The sequence below is a fragment of the Diaporthe citri genome (genome assembly GCF_014595645.1).
Source record: "Diaporthe citri strain NFHF-8-4 chromosome Unknown scaffold_5, whole genome shotgun sequence".
NCBI classification, from domain to species: domain Eukaryota; kingdom Fungi; phylum Ascomycota; class Sordariomycetes; order Diaporthales; family Diaporthaceae; genus Diaporthe; species Diaporthe citri.
Window position 1 is genome coordinate 4,696,513 of NW_025064850.1, and position 25,113 is coordinate 4,721,625.

At 38.0% G+C, this 25,113-nt stretch overlaps 6 protein-coding genes across 6 annotated transcripts; 3 read left to right on the forward strand and 3 right to left on the reverse strand.

Annotated features, from left to right (window-relative positions):
- Positions 1 to 328: 328 nt before the first annotated feature.
- Positions 329 to 840, forward strand: INS49_011825 (uncharacterized protein; the record flags this gene model as incomplete). Its single annotated transcript, XM_043172534.1, has 2 exons — positions 329 to 721; positions 793 to 840. The coding sequence occupies 2 exons, from the start codon at positions 329 to 331 to the stop codon at positions 838 to 840; spliced, it is 441 nt and encodes a 146-aa protein (XP_043024279.1).
- Positions 841 to 4,378: 3,538 nt separating this feature from the next.
- Positions 4,379 to 5,153, forward strand: INS49_011826 (uncharacterized protein; the record flags this gene model as incomplete). The annotated part of the gene is made up of 3 exons (XM_043172535.1): positions 4,379 to 4,427; positions 4,494 to 4,833; positions 4,904 to 5,153. 3 exons carry the CDS (start codon positions 4,379 to 4,381, stop codon positions 5,151 to 5,153), a joined length of 639 nt encoding a protein of 212 aa, XP_043024280.1.
- Positions 5,154 to 6,158: 1,005 nt separating this feature from the next.
- Positions 6,159 to 7,049, reverse strand: INS49_011827 (uncharacterized protein; the record flags this gene model as incomplete). The annotated part of the gene is made up of 2 exons (XM_043172536.1): positions 6,159 to 6,662; positions 6,741 to 7,049. 2 exons carry the CDS (start codon positions 7,047 to 7,049, stop codon positions 6,159 to 6,161), a joined length of 813 nt encoding a protein of 270 aa, XP_043024281.1.
- A 732-nt stretch (positions 7,050 to 7,781) lies between these two features.
- INS49_011828 (uncharacterized protein) lies at positions 7,782 to 9,991 on the forward strand (the record flags this gene model as incomplete). The annotated part of the gene is made up of 3 exons (XM_043172537.1): positions 7,782 to 8,234; positions 8,305 to 9,310; positions 9,378 to 9,991. 3 exons carry the CDS (start codon positions 7,782 to 7,784, stop codon positions 9,989 to 9,991), a joined length of 2,073 nt encoding a protein of 690 aa, XP_043024282.1.
- A 550-nt stretch (positions 9,992 to 10,541) lies between these two features.
- INS49_011829 (uncharacterized protein) lies at positions 10,542 to 12,315 on the reverse strand (the record flags this gene model as incomplete). Its single annotated transcript, XM_043172538.1, has 2 exons — positions 10,542 to 11,971; positions 12,045 to 12,315. The coding sequence occupies 2 exons, from the start codon at positions 12,313 to 12,315 to the stop codon at positions 10,542 to 10,544; spliced, it is 1,701 nt and encodes a 566-aa protein (XP_043024283.1).
- Positions 12,316 to 14,097: 1,782 nt separating this feature from the next.
- INS49_011830 (uncharacterized protein) lies at positions 14,098 to 14,619 on the reverse strand (the record flags this gene model as incomplete). The annotated part of the gene is made up of 1 exon (XM_043172539.1): positions 14,098 to 14,619. One exon carries the CDS (start codon positions 14,617 to 14,619, stop codon positions 14,098 to 14,100), a length of 522 nt encoding a protein of 173 aa, XP_043024284.1.
- Positions 14,620 to 25,113: the final 10,494 nt, after the last annotated feature.

A 25,113-nucleotide genomic window follows, 5' to 3' on the forward strand; every position in this document is an offset into this window, starting at 1 on the left:
CTGTCCAGTAGACTAAGTTGTCCAGAGATGATGAGCGGCCACTGACTAGCCACGTAATCTTTAGCCGTTCTACGCGATACTTGTGCCCACAGTCGACTTGCATTCAGGGTACTAGCGAGAACTTGCTCCAGGGTTAGGGGTGAGGTCGGAGGCGACTGCCCAAGACCTCGGGAAGTGGGAGCGACCATCTACGCAGGCGCGTCTCCCAAGTCGCGTCAAATCGAAGCCATCAATCCGCCCAGCCAAAGAGCGAGCCCGCTTCGAACAATCCGCCGAACACGACCTAGTCTCCCTCCCGCCGCTGCATCCTCGAAGCCCTTCGCGCAGAATGCCGCCGAAGCAGTCAACAGCAGGAGCCTCACGTGGCCGGCCTCCTGGCTCCAAGAACAAGGCAGCGGCGCCCGCTGGCAGCAAGAAGCCCAGCGCGGCTGCCAGAGGAAAGCAGCGAGCCCAGCCCAACGAGTCTCCTGAGCCTCGGCGTCGCGAGGACTCCGAAGAGGTCATGGAGGTCGATGGAGATCTGGAGGATGACGAGGATGATGAGGAGCCGGAGAAGACCATCCCGCCCGAGCTACTGACGCGCATCCTGCACGAGTTCTTTGAGAAGGACGGCACACGCATCACCAAAGATGCAAACAACGCCGTCGCCAAGTACATGGATATCTTTGTCAAGGAAGCTATTGCTCGAGCCGCGGCTGAGAGGGACGGGGGGTTCTTGGAGGTGGGTTTGGGGATCGACCGAGGCAAGGTGTGAGCAAGGCTCGAGAGCTAACTTGGGTGCGCTACCTGCAGGTCGAGGATCTCGAGAAGATTGCGCCGCAGCTGTTATTCGATCTGTGACCGATTCACCACGATAGGCGCATGCATACTCCGGCTCCTCAGCTGAGTCTCACTGGCAATTCGGCCATTCAGGCAAAGCAGCGATCACGCAGTCCCTGCCTATGTGGTCTGTCCCAGGGCGGAGCGAAGTCATCATAACTGCCGGTCTTGAGGGAGATGGAGCGCTCAAAAGAAACTTACTGGAGCCTGTAACCGAAGTCTCGGACCGCGTCAGCGACTTGATACGCCAGGATGGCTCTCATTGGGCCACGATTGTCGAAGAGCTTTCGCCCCAGCAAAGTGCACAACGTTGGCGGCAGAAGACGTCTACGTCAAAAACAGAGATGCAATCCTGGCTGCTCAGTGGTAAGCCATGTCCGTCCGAAGCAACGACAGGATGCTCAGTACGATCGAGTTCAAGCGAAGGCTCACGCCCGTGCTCATCTTACAGATGTGTTGCCATAACGGCGCACAGGTGCGACTTGAGACTGATGTCGGGGTCACTGGCAAAAGAGTGTCCCATCATCTGCAAGCCCTACCGCTGTTGGCCGAGGTGACTGGCTGGCCTCAACCCATGTTGCCACCCGGTTCCTCTCATGGTGCAGCAACGCCGAACCTTCGGGCCAAGTTCGGTTGCCAAGCCTCAAACATCGGCTTAGGTCCGGCTGGATTGGGGTGACGAGACCGAGCTCGGTTGCTTGGGCATCGTTAGAAAGTCATCCAATGAGTGATCATGCCACCTTGCCGACCGAGAGTGGCTCCAATCAGCTGCTCTGACGCCCAAGACGCATCGTGCGGCCGTCTCTGCCCCATTACGCAGTCCGCGTTTGGCCTCATGTTGTCGGACGAATGTGTCTAGATGAGATTCCGTGAACGGCACTCTACCGAAAACATCTCGTGTAGGCGGAGGGACATCAATTTACGGTGTTTGCTCCGTAGTATGCCAACACAATTCAATTACGTTATGCGCGGATATGGCAATGGTCTGCCGGCCTCTCATGGCCAATAATGGTGACGATGCCGCGGTGAGGCCGTGGTGAAACAAAACACGGAGTTTTGTCGTGCTTCTTGACACTCTCGTGAAAATGGATCACAACTTGTTTGCAGATCTGCGTACCGTTGAGTCTCATCTGGGTGACAAGCCTTCCCCGAGCCTCTTGGGACTTTCATCTCAACTTTAGGAAAAGTGTCATGTCGGAAACATCACTCCAGCCAAACTCAAGAGAGCCTGACAGGGTAGAATGGATGGGACGCATCATGCAAGAGACAGCATCCCGATTACACTACGATGTTGGGACAGTCTTGCCGCCGCGAAGGTAGAAATCCCCGACCTCGAGAGGTTGTTTCAAAACACGAGGGCGTGGGGAGTAGTGCTGGCGGTGATCTTTGATCATCGGCAAGAGGTAATCTGCACATCAAGTCTTGGCTGTTGGCAGGACCATTGGCGATGCTGCAGGAGGCTGTGGTTCCGGGGCGGCAAGCCTGCATTGGCACGTATCACAAACCATACCGAGAGGTATGTCAGGGGTCGGCTCGAAGGGCTTCAGGAGAGCCTCATTGCTGGGCAGCACCAGCTTGCAAGGCCGGCCAAGGTGTTGGCGCTTGCGGCTCAAAGATCAGAGAAGACCAATTCAGCAGCGAGTAAAGCCCAAGCCTCACTGCCACTCGGTGCCACCCCCGGGACGTCGTCGCTTATGTCGGCCCTTGACGTGCTTGAAACCGCCTGCAGTCTCGGAGTTGTCGCAGGCTGCCACATCCGTGCGGCTCCTGGCGGCTCGACAGGGGCAGCCCCTGCTGCAACCTTAAATCCAGGTCGCGGCTCCAACGTCGTCCGGTCGCTGGTTCAGCTCATCACATCAACCTCATTGCGCCGAACCTGATGACGGCGCCTTCCAAGATTGGACCACCGCCACAAATGATGCTATGCGACGAAGAGTGATCAGTCTGCACAGGACCAGCCACGGCGAGATCGTTTTCAGCAAGGCCACCCGCTCGCGGTTGCATCTTCGGTCCCAAGATGAGACCAACGGCCTTGCCGCATTGCCGATATGGCCTACTATTGACAATTAATTGTATGAGCGCTCTTGGATTCAGTGACTCCAGCATTACGTTACCATCTAGTTTTGCTGTCGCATACGTCACTCGAGCCCTGCGGTCACCCTCAGGCAGCTCATTCCAATGGCGGCTGCTGACGGGTAAGACGGGCCCGCGATGGGCCACAAGCCACCCGGAAGACATGCAATTCCGGTGACAGGAGCCCACCCAGATTGCCACGATATGTGGCAGCATTAAAGATAACCTTGTTGCCATTAAGGCCCAAGCTGCCGGGATGATGAATTCCGCCCCCCCTGGTAAAGACGATGTGATGATTTTTCTAGAGACGGTTAGAGGTCCCACTCTTTAATCTCGGCATTTCAGAGCCCCAGAGCCACTTCAAAAAAACACATCTCGCTCATTTTAAGGAACATAAAGAGTACCGGGTTGGGCCTCAAGTGGTGCTCGGCGGTGCCTACCGGCACCGTCCGTCCTCGCCCCAGCCGGCCCTTTCTTAATTTATAATTATAAGCCATGGGAGAGTAAATTAAATTGGGAGTCTTTGAGGGGTTTTTGAGATGTTATTCAGAGGCGGGGGGACTAGTGGAGGCGCTAACCAACTCTAGAAAAATCATCACATCGTCTTTACCAGGGGGGGCGGAATTCATCATTCCGCCAAGCTGCCGCCGAACGAAAGCGGGTCCTGCAGTTCGCCGTAGGTCAAGTCGGGGCAATGTGAGACGGCTAGGGTGTCCCCCGCGCCCCCTCAGGGGAGCGAGGTGCAACTGTGAACACCCACGCCTCACGGGTACGCTCTTGAGAGCCCCACGGCTTCAGCACAGCTCGCCATCAGTCAAGCGACAAGACAGGGGAGCAGAGGTGAGTTCATCCATGCCGGCTGCCTCTGCGCGCCTGATGTCCTGCTGGACCGACACCCGTCACTTTCGGGGCAGCGCACAAGCCCAGGCCTCGACACTAGGTGTAACCGCCAGGGTCTAATAGCTGGTCTCGGTGGGTGGGCAGGGCTCACCAAAACAACGACTCCAGTTTCAAGATTCCCCTTCTCTCACGCCTCCCCTTCGAGCCTTGCCCTTGTCTCATCTCATGTTGTCTTCACACTTGGCTTTGCCCGTCTCTCCGCCAGTAGCGGTACCGCACAGGCTGGCAAGGGTACGGCTGCGTCGATCAAGCACCAGGGGATCGTCGTGCATCCGAGAGAGGATTCGCTTCTCGAGACTTGTGTGTGTGTTGCATCTTTCTTATATTCATGCGCCCCATCTTCCTGTTCTCCTCCTGTCGTGTTCCTCTTCTCCATCCACATCAACGGCGAGAAGTTTGACCGACTGTTTCCTTTCTTTTACCACGACATAATTCGATTCTTCACGACGCCTAGGCCAGTCCTATCGTCGATACCAGCGCGAGCCGCTCAGTAATACACCTGATAATACCAAGCTTCGGACGAAGTTGACTTCGCCAATCCTCTCTTTACACCAAACTACAAAAGAATCAAGCAAAAAAGTCCAAAATGCAGTTCACAGCAGCAGCTCTTGCCGTGATGGCCGGCGTCGCTTCGGGTATGTCGATCTACTCGAGCAGTCTTTCCTCTACTACCAGCGGAGTATCTAACACTTCGATCACAGCGCAGAAAGTCCAGGTCGTCACCGTCTCCACCGCCAACAACTCCCTCGTGTACACACCAGACAACATCAAGGCCAACCCGGGCGAGATGGTGCAGTTCCAGTTCGTGGCAGGCAACCACACCGTGACGCAATCGACGTTCGACCAGCCCTGCGCTCCCATCAGCACCATCCAGACAAACGTCACCGGCTTCCACTCCGGCTACCAGCCCGCCGCCGCGTCCAAGGAGACGGGCATGATCCCCACGTACACCGTCATGATCAACGACTCCAAGCCCATTTGGCTGTACTGCGCCCAGGGCAAGCACTGCCAGAGCGGCATGGTCATGGTCATCAACGAGAAGTGAGTCGTTACCATGCACAGCCTGTGTCGCACGATGGGGGCAACGAGACGCTAACAGAGATCTTTACAGCACTTCTGCCAACGCTACTCGGTCTTTGACGGAGTTCAAGTCCCTGGCCGCGAAGGCGCAGTCCAACACTGCTCCCTCCGGAGGCTCCACCACTGGCGGTACAACCGGCACTGGCACCGGCACTGGCACCGAGTCCGGCTCCTCTGCCTCACCCTCGAGCCCCGGCCAGACGACTGCCGCAGGCTCCATGGTCAAGGTCGGCGGCAGCCTCGGTCTTGCTGCTGTCGCTGCAGCAGTCCTGCTGCTGTAAGCAGGTGGCGATGCACTACTGCTCGGGGAGCAGCCTGTTCTCTGAGAGACTCGGGGATCTATTTCTTTTCTCACACACATAAGAACGGTAATCAAAGAAGGCGGGCCGACATAAAGCTTCGGTGGCTGGTGGGCGTCACGGATACCTAAGGTACTATTATCACACAAAGATCTTGATGATTCGCATTATCTCTTTTATCTCTCTTCATATAAGCTATATCACGAATGAAATGTAAGATGATACCACGCCCAGAGCGGGTTCCACAAAATACGCTTGGCGGATGTCTGTATCCTATGCTGCCTTAAACACCTGTGACATTAGTCTCGCCCGAGTTTGTCTGTTCCCTGCATGTTGTTCCCGCGACGAAGCTTTTGTGAATGTTGTCCGGTGTCAACGTGGGGACTCCCGTCGCACAAGTAATGCTGACATCGCATTCTCCAACGTCACATTACGCCCAGGAAGAATGTAAATAATTGCCAGGTAATTACGTTTTTGGTAAGACCATCCATCCGAGTCTCAACTGTCAAGTCATGTCTCAATCGGGACTATTTCGGTGTTGCCAAGCGAGAGAAGGGAGCCTTCTCGGGTTGCCGACGATGGACCTGCTCGTGTGGGAATGAAAGGTACATGTGCGAGACGGAGTGACGTCTGGGCCATATTTATACTCCGACCTGTTTACTCTGGCTTACCTGTTCCTGTTGAGCGCTGGGTCAAATAGCCCTGGAGCAAGTTCCTTGGAGCAAGTTTCTGCAGCAAACTCGCTCAACCCCCTTTCTTGGCGCACCACTCTGCTGAGGCAGCAGTACTGCCAATGAGAGCAAGACGGACGTGTCATGACCGTCTGGATCGTGCTCGTGGTGCATCTCGATCGCGCCAGAACGCCCGTGGGTGGTGAGCGCAGTGTAGCGCCGGGCGTAAATGAGGTGATGTGTCGATTACCCGTCCTGTACATATACATTGCCCCAAGGAGGGCCCACAGGTGTCTGCTCCTGAGCCCTCCAGAGCTTACTTCCTGTCCTCGGGGATCTTCCTGGGCTTCCTGCCTTTTTTCGCCTGCTCACACAGCTCCTTCTTGGGCTCCTTCTCGAGCCACCCCTCCTCTTTCTTCACATAGCCAACGAACGAGTACTTCTGGCTGTTTCCAAAGAAATCCACCCAGTGCTTCAGCGCATCATAAGTCTTCTTCTTGGCCTCGCGCCGCTCCTGCTCCTTCAATTTCTTGAGCTCGGATTTGCTCCAGTGACTGTCCACCTCCGGGTCGTCGAGTGGCAGGTGCATGTCCTCGACCCCGCGCATGTCGGGTGTGCGATCCTCGGCGAAACAGCCCGTGACGAAGCCGCGGGAAGCATCGACGCCGGCAAAGACGTGGTAGGAACCGCCGGGTCCATAGACGCGCGAGCCGGCGGTGACGTCGTATACGGAGCCATTGATGGCAAGGTAGATGGGCTTGGTCGGGTCGGAACCGTCGTGCAGGGTGAGTTCTTCCGGGGTTATGTACCGGGGCCCGTTCTGGAAGCAGGCAGCTGTGGTCAGTTAACGAACCCCAGGGCAGAGAGCAGCGAGGGCGAGACGGGTTGGTATACGCACAAATAGGCCCTTCCATGTCTCCACACGCAGGTACTTTGGCGGCACCTTCATGTTCCAGAAGAAGGACTCTCCGCCCGAGACGAGGTAGCTGGCGCCGCACGAGACGAACAGCAGGAAGGACAGGACTCGCAGGACGTCGACCCACGGGTTCCCATACTCAACCTCATCCGTGTCCACCCTCTTGCCTTTCTTGCTTCTCTTCTTCTTTCCTCCCTCGTCACTTGATGGCTGGGTATCTCGCACCGCTGTGTCGGCTGTCTCGGCACCAGCTTTCCGCTGGCGAACCGCAGAGTCCGGTTCTGCTGCCATGATTGGGAATGCTCGTGAGGGCGACAGGTGGTGTTCGAGGTGGTGGTGACGGAGGTCAGGACGGCGGTAGAGAGGAGGGGATTGGAAGGAGAAGACAGGAGACCAGCTGTCATGTGCTCCGTCGGCCGATCCCAAGGAGCACGTCGTGTTCTCTTTCCGCGAACCCGAGACCGAGTCTAAATTGTCCGGACATCCATGCAGGGTTGAGCTGCCTGAGCGGGATTGGGGGCACCCCACTAGAAATAGACGACAGTTGATTGGTCTTCTAGAAGGTGGTGTCAAAAGGTGGCCCTTGTAGCGCGAGCCCCACCACACCCAGGCATGCTGCCGCCTGAATGGCTGGAGATCCTGGTTGCCGGGACAACAGCGGGCAGGCTGATCAACACTGTGGAATCCGGGCCCCAAATTACAGTGCAGGCTCGGCCAGGACGACTTCAACATCTCGCGCCGTCACCACATCGCATTGCATTGCTGCATAGCAAGCCACCTTCCCCTTGCTACAGAACCAATACACACAACACTTATCGTGTACAACCTAGTCGCAACACCTTGCTCTACTGACCACCGGACCCGTTCGCATGACCACCATCCCTACTGGACCTGGATCTAGCTCAACAGGTTACCCGAGTGGCACCTCGCTGTTGCTTTGTTTACCGCGACAACGAATACCACCACACCCCAAGGCCAGTTGACCACTTCCTCCTTACACCAAGTCTCCTGTAAGAAGACACCATGGAGCGTCCGTCCACCCGCGACGGCTCTTCCACGCCGGCACCAACCACACCCTCCCCGTCCAAACGAGCCTCCACCTTTGCAGCAGACAGCATGGCGCCCTTTGACCCCGTCTCCTCGGACCGCCTCAACATGCAGATGGGCTCAGAACACCGACTTTCAACCAACAGCCTCGGCTCCCCTGGAAAGAAGGGACACTCGCGCGACAGTTCGGTCAGTGATAAGATCAACCAGTTCAACACCCTCGCCTCCCAGAGCAAACACCTCGAGCGCAAGAACGCCGACGCTGCCCTGAAGCGCGCCGTGCTCGGTCGTGAGGAGGCAGAGGCCGAGGTGCGCAAGTACAGGGACGACGTGCACAAGCACAAGGATGAAGTGCGCGCGCTGAAGAAGGAGATAGAGGAGGGGAGGAATAGAGAGAGGAAGGTCGGCGAGAGGCTGGAGACGGTCATGGTACGTGAGAGCATGGTCCTCGCCCACTCGGCGAAAATTCGCGGTCACTGACGAGCGCAACTTTCCACAGGAGAACTATGGTCGCACAAAGGAGACGCACGCCCACACACAAACACTGTGGGAAAAGGAGATACGGCGGATGCGCAAGGAGACATTCAAGAGCCAGTCCGCCATCGTCGACTTACAGGAGCAACTCAATGCCGCCCGCGCTGCCCAGAAATCCGCAGAAGCATCTCTCCAGAGAGAAAAGGAGCGCAGCTCCGCCCGTGAGCAGGAGGCCTTCCAGGCCAGATATAATCAGGTCGGCCTGCAGGAACAGCTCGAAAAGATCCGCTCCGAGCTTGACCAAGCCCTCGAGCGTGTCAAGCTTGTCGAGCAGGAGCGCGATGCTTTCAAGACCCTGGCCAAGACAGAAGAGGACGTGGCGAGGATCGCCTCCGAGGGCAGGCTTCCGCTGCCACCAGCTAGTCAGGAGGACGAGGAGGACGAGTTTGCGAGCCCGAGGAAGTCCTACGACTCCCGTGCTGTGTCGCTTTCCCTGGTCGACGTCAAATCCTCTGCTTCCAGCGAGATGGAGATTGAGGAACTCACACGGCTTTGGCAGTGGGAGAAGCAGCGTGCCGACCGTGCTGCCGACCAAGTCGAGTATCTGGAGGCCGAATGCAGCCTGCGAGCATGCTCTTGCATGAAGAAGCGACCCCGGTCCAGCATGATGGGCTTGCTTTCTCCAAAGCGTCAGAAGCGAGCTGCCGCCGAGCCTCTACCACCCCTGGCCGACCCGTCGGACCGAATGATTCTTAGTGAGAAAGCGACTGCTATCCCTCCGCCAAGTGAGACATCTGCTCATGCCGTGAAGCAGCCAACAAAGAAGAAGAACAGCCAGAGCGGTGATAGCGAGGATAGAAGAGCGACCATCTTCCTGCCTGATTTGGGCACCTTTCGCACAGTGAGCATGGAGGAGGCGGACGCCATGGAGAGGGCTCAGGAGCAGGGGAAGAGAGACGAGCCTGTGCCGGCGGGTGTGGAGGCGGATGACAAGCCCATGGAAAACGCACCCCCCAACGTCGTCGAGCAGGGTACGGTGCCTGAGCGGTACTCGCACGCCTTCTGTCGAGCCTCCTTCCTTCGCGATCGTCGGCCAAGAGCGGGCATCACTTGTGTCTCTCCTGGATGCCCCCCACCACCAGCAACAGCCATCGCAGTTCAAGGTTCCTGCGATACCAACCACGCCAAGCCTCATGTCCGAGCAGGCCAAAGAAACTGCCCCGAGCATCTTCCAACGATTTGGAACCACCGCGCGAGCCGAGACTCGTCAGCCACAACCCCGTCGCTTGCCTCTCGGCTCCCAAGATCCAAACGTCGAGATTTCTACCGCCGCAACCAGCTTCAAGACATCCTACGACTCCCGTCCACTCACCGCACAGTCTTTCTACACATCTACCACGACCACGTCCGTCCCTCTGCGCGAGGAGAACTCGGACCCAAGCATGGCTAAGAAGCTGCTCGCCTTGCAGAGAACCCCTTCGCGTGGCAAAGTTGACAACAACGAGATACCGACCTGGGACGTCAATAATCCTGCCCTGACCCCCACGATGACGAGGGAGCAGGCCCTGGCGAAGATCAGGGAACGCCGGGGCAGAGCTAAGAGCGGTAATGCAGGCACTGCGACGCCGTACAAGGGCATGATCAGGGGCGCGCGGGGCGACAGGAGGGACGTGAGCGCACCTGCGGGCCGGAAGGGGCGGATCGGCTCATGAGGAATGAGCCCAATTGATGCGGTCATTTTGCGGGAGTTTGTTTATTTGTTTTTGCGGCAGCAAGACTGCTAAAACCTTGATTCTTGTGTACATGTTTACGGCAGGTTTCGGGCCTGTCTGTCTTGCGGCATCTTTGTGGCGTTGGAGAGGCTGAACGCGATCATGAGACATGATTTCGGGTTTTGAACGTTGTTACAGCGGGGTTTGTGCGCAGGACGGTTACTTATTCTATGGTCCCCTCTTCTCTCCGAATCGGGGTTTTCGGGGCGAGAAGAAGCATAGTTCAAGGCTGACTGTCGTCTCTTTTACCTGGAAACCCCTCCAATACATAAGTAATAGAACTGGTGACGAACCTTGTTCCTATATGTGGTAAACTCGCTCCGACGATATTGCCATGAGCATATGCTATTATATTCACAGTATTCACCTGATGTTCTCATCGGGTCAGCCGTCGACCTCAAATCCGCCGTCGATCCTGTCCCATAGAACGTTCGCTTCAGCCTCCGATTCGCGTGAAGCCCCTACGGACGCGTAGAGCCCAAAGCCCAGCTTATGCCTTCAAGAACTCCCTCGCCTCATTCCTGGCATGCTCGCCGCTCATAGCATCCAGTTTCACAGCAATAAGCACACACTCCACGGCGCTCCGGCCGTTCTTGGCGGCCTGTATGCGCAGCCTCCACTGGCCGGTGCGCACAACCCAGAAGCCTCTGCTTGGTAAGCCTGCGCCACCGTCGATCCCAACGACGCTTCCATCTGCTGCCCGTCTTCGTTTCCGTGGGGGGTTTAGGGACAGGCCGGCGAAACTGGCCGGTGAGTCCATGTTTGCGGGGCCGGCGCTCGACGGTGCCGACATGTTATTGCCGCCGCCGCCGGCCTCGAAGACCTCGTCCGCGGAGTCGAACATGCTGGGGAAGTGACCCGTGTAGCTCTGCCCATCCAGGGTGATGGCCGTCTCTGTCTCCAACACACACTTGACCAGATCCTCACTGAGTGGGGTGTTTCCCGGCGTGGCAGGCTGGCTCGACGCGCCGCCGCTCGCCATCAGAAGGCCCAGGGGCTGCGTGGTCGGCGGGAGGTTGAGCTTGGAGGCGATCACCTCGAACAGCTTCGTCACCCTGGTGCGCACCTCGCGGAAGAACTCCAGCCGCGTCCCGCCGCCGGCGCCATCCTTGTCGAAGTGCAGGCGCGTGCACTCGCCGCCGATCTCAAGGACCAGCTCCAGGGGCCGCTGGCTGCTGTCGACAAAGGGCCGGGCGTAGTTGACCCAGCCGAGGAAGTTGTCCCTCTCCCTGGCGGCGATATCAACGCGCTCCGGCAGGACGGAGATACCCGACTTCAGAATGTCCTCGAGGCGCAGGGCTATCTCGTCCTTGCCGCGGGACTGGTTGAAGCTGATTGAGTGGGGGATGAGGCGCTGCTCGACGCCCTTGAAGTTGAAGTAGCGGCAATCACGTAACAGGGCGGCACGGTGGGCCTCGGAGCGGATGTCGACGGGGTAGCCCCTCAGCAGGTGCAGCAGCTCGGAGAAGGTGTCGGCGCTGCGGTTGGGCACGCTCGGGGGCAGGATGCTGGGCGGGCGGATCAGGCCCTCCCTGTCCAGGCCGGGGAACAGGTCGGCGGAGGGGTTGCTGAAGAAGATGGCGAAGCCCAGGCTGAAGAAATTGGGCGAGTTGCCGGGCTCGGAAAAGGAGTCGCGCGGGATCTGGAACTCGCGGTGGCCGATGGAGATGAAGATGGACTCCTCGTAGAGCTGGGAGATGAGCTTGGGCAGGGAGTAGAACTGTGCATCGGCAAACAGCCGCACGAAGTGCGTCCCATCGCGGGGCTGGACGTGGTAACCCTGCAGGTGGAGTGAGATATCCTTGAAGGTGACGGGGTCTCTGTCGATGTAAAGGGTGCGGATGGCGCTGCCTATGTCCTGGCCTGCCTCTTCGGCCTGCTTGATCTGGCAGAGGAAGTATTGGGAGAAATAAGAGGGCGCTGTGTATCGTCAGTCTTGATGAGCAGCGACCCAATGTGTGCTGACCATTGCCCTGGGCCAGTCCGGACGTACCGTCTGATGAGAGGGATGCGCCTGAGAGCTTGTACAGCTCGGAGCCGATCTGGATGGGGAAGACGCGCTCATGAGGCAGGATGAAGGGGATTTTGGAGATGAGCTGGATGGGCGAGGCAGATTGTGCTTGTGCTTGTGCTTGTGCTTGTGCTTGTGCTTGTGCTTGTGCTTGTGCTTGTGCTTGGGACGGGTGGCGCTGGGCAGCAGAAGAGGAGTTGTGGTTGTTGGTGTTGCCCAGCGGCGTGTTCGTGTTGGATCGTTCACCCGGCATCTTCGATGTGTATCCGATGGACTGATATCATCACCGGTTGCTGGGCCGTCATCTCCTGCTATCGCATCTTGGGCCTCGGGCAGGGACAGACTGCAGTCGACTTTACGAGAGGGTTGAGGGGGCTCTGTGGGATGCTCGTGAGGGGCTCGTGGGATGGAAGCAGTCCCAATGGGGGCATGAGTGAGCGACCAGAGCGTGTTGGCTATTGAGACAGGCACCCAGGTACAAGACCAAAGCGCCCGCCTGTCAAGCGTTCATTGGTCGCTCAGTACGGCAGGTCACTGCAGCATATGCGCTCCGACAGATCGGAGACGCGGGTGGAGAAAACAAAGCAGGGCAGGGCAACACAAGGCAACGCAAGGCGGAGGGCATGAATTAGCGAGTTGGTGTGGGTGCGCGCGGCGAGTGAGTGAAGTGAGCGGGTGGAGCTCAGACGGGGCGCGCCTCTTTTTCGACCCTGATGCAGCTAGCCGGATGCCGAGATGGAGCCGATAGCTGGGCGCAAGAAGGAAACAGCGGCGCTTGGGCCACATCTTATTTCGGCCTCACTCTTATCACCGGTTCGTCAGTGACCTACGGTCGATAAGCCAGCCCACTGGAACAGGGTCAGCATTAAATCACACACAGTACAACTCACATTCTTCTCTGTTTGAGGAGAATATCCAGCATTCCATCTCTTTTCAATCCTTGGACTCGACTATAGAGCGTTCTCCAGAGCCTTGATTGGGCTCGCTGCAAAGATTCCCGCCCCCTGTCCCACTCGAGTAGCGACTCTTCATCAAGACGCAACCAGTACCATCTCGCGGCGCCTCAGGGTCCCGCCTTGCTGAGACTCTCTCGCGCTGCTCCAACCTGACGAGATGCTCCACTGCCGTTTTTAGCGTCGTCTGCACCGTCATTCTGTCCCCAAGTTGCACAACCGCATCCACTCTGTCCCAGATGCTGTCCCAGATGCTGTCAACCGTGACTGGGCCACTCGGGCCATCGTGCCTGCCGCCAAGTGCCAGGAAGACTGGCATCCTCCTAATGATACGCGAGATCTCTCGTCTGGCCAGTTGTCTACACAGACCACAACGCATATCGCACCAAACCGGGGTTCGACGGGATATTGATGCTTCGAGTCGGCCGCGAACCCCAGGTTCTCCTCCGCCGCGTCTGGGAACGTTGGGAGTGCGTTCGCGAATAAAGCCGCCGTGGGAAGTAGATTGAACTTGGCCCGGGCGGAGGATCATGAGCAGATCCTACTTGTGTGACATTGCCTACTAGTGCGCATATCACCAATAAGTTTTCACGTAATTCTTATGGGGCAATAGCGGTGCATGGCCGGAGTGTAAGTGATTCTCAGATATCTATGGACACATTTGACCAGGAACTCACGTAAGTACTGGTTAGTGTCTGGTGCGCACCTGCGAGCACCTGTGAGTACCTTGAAACCGGAAGAAGCCGTCGTTGTAACCCATTTTCATCGTATAGGGCTGCTATAAGCCAAATTTCTACCACACGCCACCTAGGTAATAGCTCTCTACTCACCACTGCACTTACGTGAGATCCACGTGGTTCCACACGATGCTTCAATACACTCAACAGTGGTTTTCATTTGTAGTCTTTCCCCTCGGACTAACGCCCTAAGCATGGCCTTCACCCTCCGGCTGGCTGGCTTGCCAACGTCAATCATCAAGGATGCACCACCACAAGAGTCACCTTAGTGAATGGGCGATCAGGGTCGTAAGCTGTGTTTAGCAGCAGAGTAAGCAAAACGTGGGCTCCTGGTTCACTGCAAGATTACGCGACAAGCTTACCCGTGGTCCCTTCCGGAGTCCAGCGGAAATCGTACATGAAATTGAATGGCCGCACGCCAACGGTACCCCCTTGGGCCAAATCACCTCGAGAGGCAATGTGCAGCTCGGTCTGCAGGGCGTCTGTGTCCGGGTTGCAGCCGTAGACGACGTTGAAGATGGCGCGGGGGTCAGTGCGGTCAGTCATGAAGATCTTGGTCGTGTTGTCCTTGACCTCGTACTCTCCGTTGATGCACGCACGGCGCGGCGGGCTCCATGGCAGAGTGATGACGCCGTCGACGAGCGTCAGCTCGCTCGTTGAGTTTCCAGCGGGACTAACAAAAAGGTGCTGATCTCCCTGGCCCCAGTCCCATATGTTGAGGAAGTGATCGTGAATATCTGGGAATGATGCATTCTGCAATTGAATTGCAAAGCCTTGGGGGATGTTGTTGGAGAGCGGCTCGTCGGGAATCACACACGCAATGGCGGCCGTGGCCGAGGCGAGTACAAAGCTTAGTGACGGCCACATTTTGTGCTGTGGGTGTTGCTGGGCGTATAGGTGTTGTTCTCGCTGAGTTTGCGGGACACATTGAGACCATTCAAGCTTGCCTGAGTGGCAGACATTTATGGGTGAGCTTCAACTGGAAGGATCGCACACGATGCCACCCGAAGTTATTGCCAAGGCTTGATACGAGTCCACGCATCTAATGGATCTGCAGTCAGATACTAGTCTCAAATCCGGACCTTCTCTTTCGGGCACAAGGGAGGATTCATCGGTAGCGTTACAGTACCATATGTGCAGATCGCCACTTCGGTCAGCGCGACCGGTCCATTGAACTGACTACGTCCTGTGCTGCTTCGGAAATGGCGCGCCGCTGTTCCTTTTGAGTTCACGATAACGTCCATTATCTTGCAGCTCTATCGTCTGCATGCTTCAGCTCTGGGACTGATCTGGACTAGCAGTCCTTCGTGTTACGGTTGTAATGTCGCTTGCATCGATGGCCTTTCCGAGGCGAGGATGATCGAGTGCCACAACTTGTCATTCAATCTTGAAGTTGTATTGATCAGCACTATACGCATGTTGTGTTTAACACACAAATAATGTCTTGACGAACTTTGCAGGGAACCAAAGGGACGGTTTAGAAGACATGCAGGCTTGTATTTCGGGTCACGTTTATACACAGCATACCGAACAGATACATGAGAGTCAGCTTACTGTGGAACGCTCTACTCTCATATGTAATTAAACATATCAAAATGGCGCCAGTGGCCTGTATATAACACCTTACACCAAAACTCGTATATACTTATTATGCCATGCCCTTTTTAACTATTAACCATAATTACTTATCCCACAACCCTTATAACGTTATGCCTTTTACTACGCTATATATTTTAATTATTATAAATTAATTTATAATAATTTTATAACTATATCTTACTACCTAACTCTTTTAAAACTTTATATAATTTAAGAGCTGCTAAATATTAATTAAGTAAATAATATTATTATTATAAGAATTATAAAGTGTTTTACGGTATAAATTTATAAGCTAAGAAATAATAACTAGCATTATTATTAAGCTAAGCAGCTTATATAAAGCCGTTTAATTAATTAATTTTTATTATAATATTTATAATTTAAATTTTAATTATTTATCTTTTTTAATATATATTTTTATTACTTAAGCTGTTTTTATTTTTCTTATTTTAAAGAATAAATTATATTAAAATAAAATATAATAATAATTATTAAATAACTTTAATTTACTTATTTTTTAAAGCATTATTAATTAAGCATTTAAAGGAGTTAAATAAAATAAAAACATTATAAATTTAATTACTACTTAATAAAATTATTTTATTTAAGTTATTTAAATTTTTAAAACTTAAAAACATTATATAAATTAATATATTTATATTAAGAAATTTAATATAAATAAAATAATAAGTTATAATATATAAAGTAAGCATTAAAAAGTATTAAGTTAAAGAAATTTATATTTAATAATAATAATAATTATAATATATAGCATCAAATATTTATAATATTTATAATTATAAGCATACTTAATTATTTATATATAAAGGTTATATAAATAATTAAGGCTTTATTAATTTTATTAAAAATAAGATTTTACTTAAGAAATTATTAATTTTAAAGCTTAACTTAATATTAATAATAAATAATATTAATTTTTAATTTTATAATAATTATATAATTAAGCTAATATTTAGCTTAAATATTTACCTTTATATTTACTTAATCTTAACTTAATTAAAGCATTTTTTAATAATTTAAAAAAGTATATTTATTATTATTTTTAATATTATAAAGATTAATAATATATATAAAAGAATTAATAATAATTTTTTATTAACTTAATATATAAGGTTACTTTAAATATAAAAGCAATTTAAAGTTACTTTTAAAAGGTTATAATTTTTAAATTAAAACAAGCTTAAATTAATTAAATAATTAATTAATTATATATTTTAATATATATATATATTAAGCTTTAATTATTATTATAAATATTATAATATATAAATAATTTAATGTTTTTAATAATATATTATTATATTTATTAATTAAGTTTATTATAATGCTTTAAGTATAATATAATATATATTAATAATTATAAAATTATTATTTATAAAAAATATATTATAAAGAAAAGCTTAATTAAATAAATTAAATAATTTAATATTTATTTTTAATTATTTATTAAAAAGTATTTACTTTCAAGGTAATTAAATATATTTAATGCATAAAATATTAATTTATTATACTTATATACTTAACATTTAAATAATTAACTTTATATAATTATACCTTTATTAAATAAAATTATATAAATAATTTATTTTTTATATTAAATAACTTTATTTTTATATTATTTAATAAGTTATTTTATATATATTTATAATATTTAAAAAATATAAAAAAAATTAATAAATAAGTATTATTAAATAGCAAAAGAAAAGTTTATTAATAATAACTTTTTTAATAATTTAAAGCAATAAAATTAAATTTATAACCTTTTAATTATATAATATAATTTAATTATTATTATTTTAAAGCATTAAAGGCTTTTTATTATTAAATTAAAGGTAATAAAGAGAATAATTTATATAATTAAGAAAGGTATAAATTAAAGTAAGTATAATATATATATATATTAACTTTAAATTATTATAATATTATTAAAGAAATTATAAATACAATATAATTTTTATATTAAATAATTTAAATTTATATTTTATTATTAATAATAATAATATTATTATTAATATATTATAAGCTAGCCTTATATTTTTAAAGCTGTAAATACTTAAATAAGGTTAATATTTAAAGTATAAAGAAATAAATTTACTCTTTATTTATATTTATATTAAAACTTATTTTTATAAGGTTAAAGCTTATTAATTAATTATAATAAGCAAAGCTTAAATTATAGTATATCCTTTTTTTTAAAGTTTTATAATAAGTTTAAAAAAGTAATTATTTTAATAAAAATAAAGAATATTATAATTTAATTATAAATTAAATATTGCCCTTTATTTAATTATTTAATTATATTTTAACACTTTTTAAATATATTAAAAGCTTAGCTTATTTTTTATAATTAATATATCTTTAATCTTTATAATTTTATATATTAAATAATAAAATTAATTATTTAAATATAAGCTAGCTATTAAGCTAATAATATTATTATAATTTTTTAATATAAATTATTTATATATAGTTTCTTATTTAAAGCTTTAAAATTATAAAGTTATTATATATCTTATAATTAATTAACATTTAATATATTAATAATTTACTTTTTTAATAAAACTCTTTTTAAAGTTAAATATACCTTATAATATTGCATTAATTAATATATAATTAATATATTTTAAGCTTAAGCTAATATTAAGCTAATTATACTTTAAAGCTTATCTTATAAAAAAAAATTATATACCCTTAAATAAATCTTTTTTCTTATTAACCTTAATTAATAAAAACTATACTTTTATTATTTTATAATAATTAAAATAATTATATTTATAATATTTAAGTTAATTATATATAAAATACTTAATTTTGCCTATTAAAATTATTATAATATTAATATTTATTATTTTATTATTTTAAAATTAAGTATTATTCTTTTTTATTATAATATTAAAAATACCCTTATATTATTATAAAGTAAAGTAAAAAACCTTAAATATTTTTAATTACTTTTAATAATTAAATTAAGCTTTTATTATAAAAGTTAAATTATTAATTATTAATAATATTTTATATTTATTTAATTAATTTTAAGTTTTTATTATATAAATTAAATAATTAAATTAAGTAAAAGATTTTATTATTTCCTTTTTATAATACTATTATAATATAATTAAATTAAGCATAATATATTTTTACTTAAAAAGGTCTTTAAATAAAAGATAAATTTTCTTTAAAAAGCTTTTTAATTACCTTTTAAATATTTTTATAAAATTAATATAAAATAAAAACATTAATTATAAAAAGTTCTTAATTAATTACTTTTTTATTTATTATAAACTTAATTTTTATTTTTATTAATTAAGTTATTAAATATTTTTAAGATAAAAGTATTTTAAAATAAAAAAAAGCTTAATAAGCTATTATTTTTTTTTAAGTTTTATTATATTAAATTTTATATAATTATATTATAAATTTATAATATAAAAAAACTTTAAATATATATTATAAGCTAGTTTTAAATTATTTATTATAAAGTGTTTAAATAAAATTTATATTTAAAACATAAAAAAAAGATTTACTTTTTATTTATATTTATATTAAAGCTTATTTATATAAGATTAAAGCTTATTAATTAATTATAATAAATAAAGCTTAAATTATAATATTTATTATATTATAAATATTAATATTAACTTTATTACTTTTTACTTATTATTATTATAATAATAAAATTAATACTTAAAATACTTTTTTATATATAATAAATAAGTTATAATTAATTCTTTATATTAATAATATTATTTTTAAATCCCTTAATTACCCTTAAAAATGTTAATAAGCTTAATATACCCTTTTTTAATACATTATATTCTTATATAAAGTCTTTTATATATTAATAAAGAAAGCTTTTTAAGTTTATTTTAAATTAATAATTAATAAACTATTTATTTAATTATATTAAAAGGTTTTTAAGTATTTTTAAGCCTGCATTTTAAAGCTTTATAACTAAGCAACTTATTTCCTATTTTTTTTAATAATGCTGGGCCCTTTAATAATATATATATTAAAGAAAGTTATTTAATAACTTATTACTTTTAAGGCTATTAAATATTATTAAAAATAATAAAAATATTAATAAATAATATAATAATAGCAATATAACCTTTATTATTAATATTTTAATAAAAAAGGGCCTTTAATAATATATATATAATTATTTATAATATTAATAACGGTAAAGTTAATTATTAAGGCATTAAATAACCGTTAAAGGCATTTATAAATATTAATATAAATTAATTATTATTATTATTGCCTTTATTAATATTAATAATATTTTCATTACTTATATTATGTCTTCCTAGTTTAAGTATATTAGCTTTGCTTAAGCACCTTAATATAATTAAGAAAATATTATTATTTAGCTTAAGAATTAAAATAATATTAAATACTTTAGCTTAATTACCTTACTTTTAATTAATTAAGTAAAATAATACTTAATTATATATATTTTTAAAGATATAATTTTAAAAAGCCCTTTTTTGCTTTTTTTTAATTAAATTAACTTACTTAAGTAAGTTATTATATATAAAGGTTAAATATATTTTATTTCTCTTAATAAAGCATTATAATATTAATTTTAACTCTTTTTTATAATTAAAATAACGTTTTTTATTATAATATTTTAATTATTAACTTAATTAAATAAATAATTTAATTTTAATATTTTTTAAATAATAATAACGTTTTATATAATATTAAGTTTTATAAATTTTGCTAAAAAACTTAAGTAATTACTTAATTAAGAAATATTATTAATTTTAATATTAAACTACTTAATTTAAAATAAGTTATTTTTTTTTACTTTTATAATAATAATATTTTTAATCTTATAAAATTAAATATTAATAAAGCCCTTAAAGGTTAATAATAATATAATTAAATTTTATTAATGTTATAAAATAATATAAAAAGTAAAAATTATTTAAAAAAAAATATAATGCTTAAAGTATATCTTGCTTTATCTTTAATTTATTTTATAAAGTTATATATTAATATTTAAATATTTTTAATATTTATATTTATTATTTATTAATTAAAATATAAAAGTTTTAATATATTACTTTTTAATTAAATTATTATAATAAGGAATTTATACTTTACTTAATAATCTTTAAAGTTATTAAAAACTTACTTTTTAAACTCTTTAAGCTATTTATTAAGTTAATTAATAAAAGATTATTAAATTTATTATATTACTTTTTTAAATATTTTATTAAGAAAATAAGTAAAATAATACTTTTAAATTAATTAATTAAGTTAATTAAAAAAAAATATAACTTTTATATTTATATATAACTTAATTTTAATATTATTATAAGGAAAGTTATTAATAGTAATTCTTTTAATAATTTTTTAAATATTATTATTTTTAATAATAAAAAAGTTAATAAAGAAATTAATAAAGGGATTAGCAAAGGGGTTTTTATTATTATAAGATAAAGAATTTAGCTCTTTTTTAATATTTTTAATAAGGCTGCTTTTTAATAATAATAATAATAATAATAGCTTTAAGAATATTTTTTTCTTTAATAATAACTTTCTTTTTATTAATAGCTTTTAAGCAAACTTTATTAATAATAATAAAAAAGGCTTTACCTTTAGCTTAATAATAATTTAAAGCTTTTTTTAAAAAAGAATTATTAAACATTATTAATATAATATATTTTTCTTTATAAATATTATATTTATTAACTTTAAAGGATTATTATTAAAAATAATATAATATTTAAGTTAAGATTATAATTAATAATAAAGTTTATAATTTAAGGGTTTATAATTATTATAAAATTAATTTTAAGGTATAAATAATAATAAGTTTATTTAAAGGCTTTATAATATATAAATATTTTTATTAATTATAATTATATATAAATAAAAAATATTTAATATTAATTATACTTCTTTAAAGCTTTAATAAAGCATTAATAGCTTTTATAAACCTTAATAATAAATTAAAAAATAAAAATTTATATTTAAGAATAATTATTATATATAATATTTATTTTAATATAATTTATTAAGTAATAATTAATATTAAATAATAGTTAATCTTTTTAACTTTAACTAACTTTAGCTAACCTTAATATTTATTTAATATAAATAATTTAATTAAATTTAATATTAATTAATATTAATTATATTTAATTATTTAATTTAAATTAATTTAATTAATTTAAAGGGGTTAATATAATTATATTTAAATTTAAAATAATTAACTTTTAATAAAAAGGTTTTATTTTAATATAAATTATATTTAAATTTTTTATATTAATTTTATTTTAATTTATTTATTTAAATATTTAATATATTAAAAATTAATAATTATAATATATATTTTTTATTAAAAGAAAATAAAGTTTTTTTAATTATTTAAGTAATTAATAAATTTAAAAAAAAATAATAAAAAACTTATTAATATTCTTTAAATAATATAAATTTATTATATTATAAAATAAACTTTATATTATAAGATTAAATAATAATTATTTTATAATTTTTTAATATAAAGAATATAATTAATTTTTTCTTAATAAATATTAAACTTAATACTTTATAAACTTATAATTTATTTTTAAAATTAAATTTAATTATTTTTATAATTATTAAAAGTTTTTTTTAAAAATTTAAAAATTATTAAAAATTAATTTAAATTACTTTATAATATAATAAATAAATATTAAATTATTAATAATAATTTATGTACTTTTAATAAAATTAACTTTATAATAAATATAATTATTATATTAATAATAATTATATATATTAATATATATAAAAAAGTTAAATTAATTTAATTTAATAATTAAAAATAAATAATAATTATTAAATATATTAATATATATAAGTTATAAGGTTTATAATTTATAATTATTTAAAATATTTATTATTTTATTAATTAAATAATAAAATTAAATTTTTTTAAATAATTAAATTATTAAGCTTATTTTTAATAAATAATTAAATAATAAAATTAAATTAAAATAAATTTAATATTTTAATAAATATATTAATTATTAAATATTAATTATAAATAATTATAAAAACTATATATTAATTAAATTTAATTAAGATTATAAAAATAATAAAATTAAAATTATTAATATATTATTATATTTATTTTTAAAATATATATATAATAATATAATTAATTTCTTTATTTAAGCTTTAATTAATTATATTATTAAATTTAAGTTTTTTTCATTTTTAAAATAATTTATAATAAACCTTTTATAAAATAATATTATATTAATATTTAAAAAAGTTTAAATTTCTTTTTAAAATTTTAATTTTATAATTTTTAAGTTTAATATTTATTTTTAAATTTTAATATAATTTCTTTTTATTTTTTAAGAAAATAAAAGTTTTAAATATAATTAAATGCTTAATAAATTATTTAATAATTAAGTTTTATTAAAAATAAGATGTTTATTTATTAAAAAAGCTTTTTTATATTAATTATAAAGATTATTAATTAAATAATAAAAAATATATAAATAATAATAAATAAAATTATATTTTTAAAAGATTAATTTTTATATTTTAAAAATATTAATATAATATTTATTAAATATTAAAAAATAAAAAAAAAAAACTTAAATATAACTAAAAAAAAGTATTTATTATTAAAAAAGTTTAAGCTTTTATTTAAAGAAAAATAAAAAAAAGCAATTAATTAATAAAATAAATAATAATATTAAAAATTTAATTTATAATAAATTAATTAAATTTTAAATAAAATGTATTTATTTTAAATTAATAAATATTAATTAATATTAATATATATAATTAATTAATTTATTATAAATTATATTTTAATAATATAATTAATATTAATTAATATTAAATATATTTTTTTATTAAGAGTTATTTAATTTAAATTAATAAAATTAATAAAAAATAAATAATTAAATATAATTATTATTAATTAATATTAACTTTTATTAAATTAATTATATTAAATAAATATTAAAATTAATAAAAGTTATTTAAAGTTAAAAAAAATAACTATTATTTAATATTAATTATTATTTAATAAAATATATTAAGTTTTTATTAAAACTCTTTTATAAATAATTTTTATTATTTATATTATTTTTTAAAACTTAATAAATATAAAATTTATATTAATATTATAAAATATTAATTAAAAAAATTAAAATAAATATTAATTTAATATTTATAAAATATTTTTTATATATTTTTAATTAAAAATAATTTAAAAACTTAAATTATATAAAATATTATTATTATATTAATAATATAAAAAATAAGTTTATTTTAAAAAATATATAATAATTAATAATAATTTTATAATTAAAGTTATAATCTTCTTTAAAATAAATTTAAATATTTATAAAATAAAATTATAAAGTTAATAATAATAATAAAATTTTATAATAAGTTTTAAAATTTTTACTTTTATATTATTATATTTAATACTTTTTAATAAATATTTAAAATATTAATATAATTAATATAACTTTTATTTTATAAAAAATATAATAAAAATATATAAAGAATATTATAAATATTTTTATTTTTAATAATTAAAAAAACTTTTTTTAAAGTTATTTAATTATTATTAAATTAATTTATTTATTATATTTTATAAATAAATATATATTTTATTTATATTTTTATATAAATAAAAAAGTATATTTATAATAATATAAAAAGTATATTTTTAATAATATAAAAAGTAATTAAATTAATTATAATTTTTATTATTATTATTTTTAAAAATAAAGCTTATAATTTTTTAATAAATTTAATAAATACTTTTTTTTATATAAAATATTAAGTTAAATAAAAAAAATTTTTATTAAAAAGTAAAATATTATTTATATTTTATTATAAAAGAAATTAAAATATTTATATTAAAAATAATACTTTAAAATTATATATAAATATATTTTTTAATTAAGATAAATTAAAAAATAAAAATAAATATTATATTTCTTTTATTTTTATTAATATTATTATTTTTTATAATTATATTTTTTAAAATAAAATATAAAAAAGCATTATTTATAATAAGTTAATAATATATTATATTTTTATAATTTTCTTTTATTAAAAATAATTTTTATATTAAATCTTTTATATTTTATAAAAGATATAATATAATTAATATATTTTATTTATATAAACCATTAATTATAATATTATTAATATTTTATTAATAAATAATTTAAAAATTAAAGATTAAATTTATTAAAAATATAATATTCTTTATTTTTAAAAATATTTTAATAATTATTATAATAAGTATTATTATTTAAATTATTTTAATTAAAAGTTCTTTAATTAAAATTATTATAATTATAATATTTTAATAATTAATATAATATATATTATTTTCTTTATTATTGAAATTTTAATTTTAAAAATAATAGTTTATATAAATATTTAAAATTAAAAAGTATATATTAAAACTTTAATATATTTATATAAATATAAATAATTATTATTTATAAAATATTATTCTTTTAATAAAATATATATAAAAATAATATATATAAGCGTGGCGTGCTTATATAATAAATATATATATATAATGCATAAATTTAAAGGTATATGATTTAAATTAATATTATTAATAGCAGCTGCTAATTAATAATTATTTACCTTATATATAAATTATTATAACTAGCTTATAATTAAATAAAGAAAGGTTATAACTTTATTATAACTTACTCTTTATATTATAATTAAATTAATTATATACTTTAT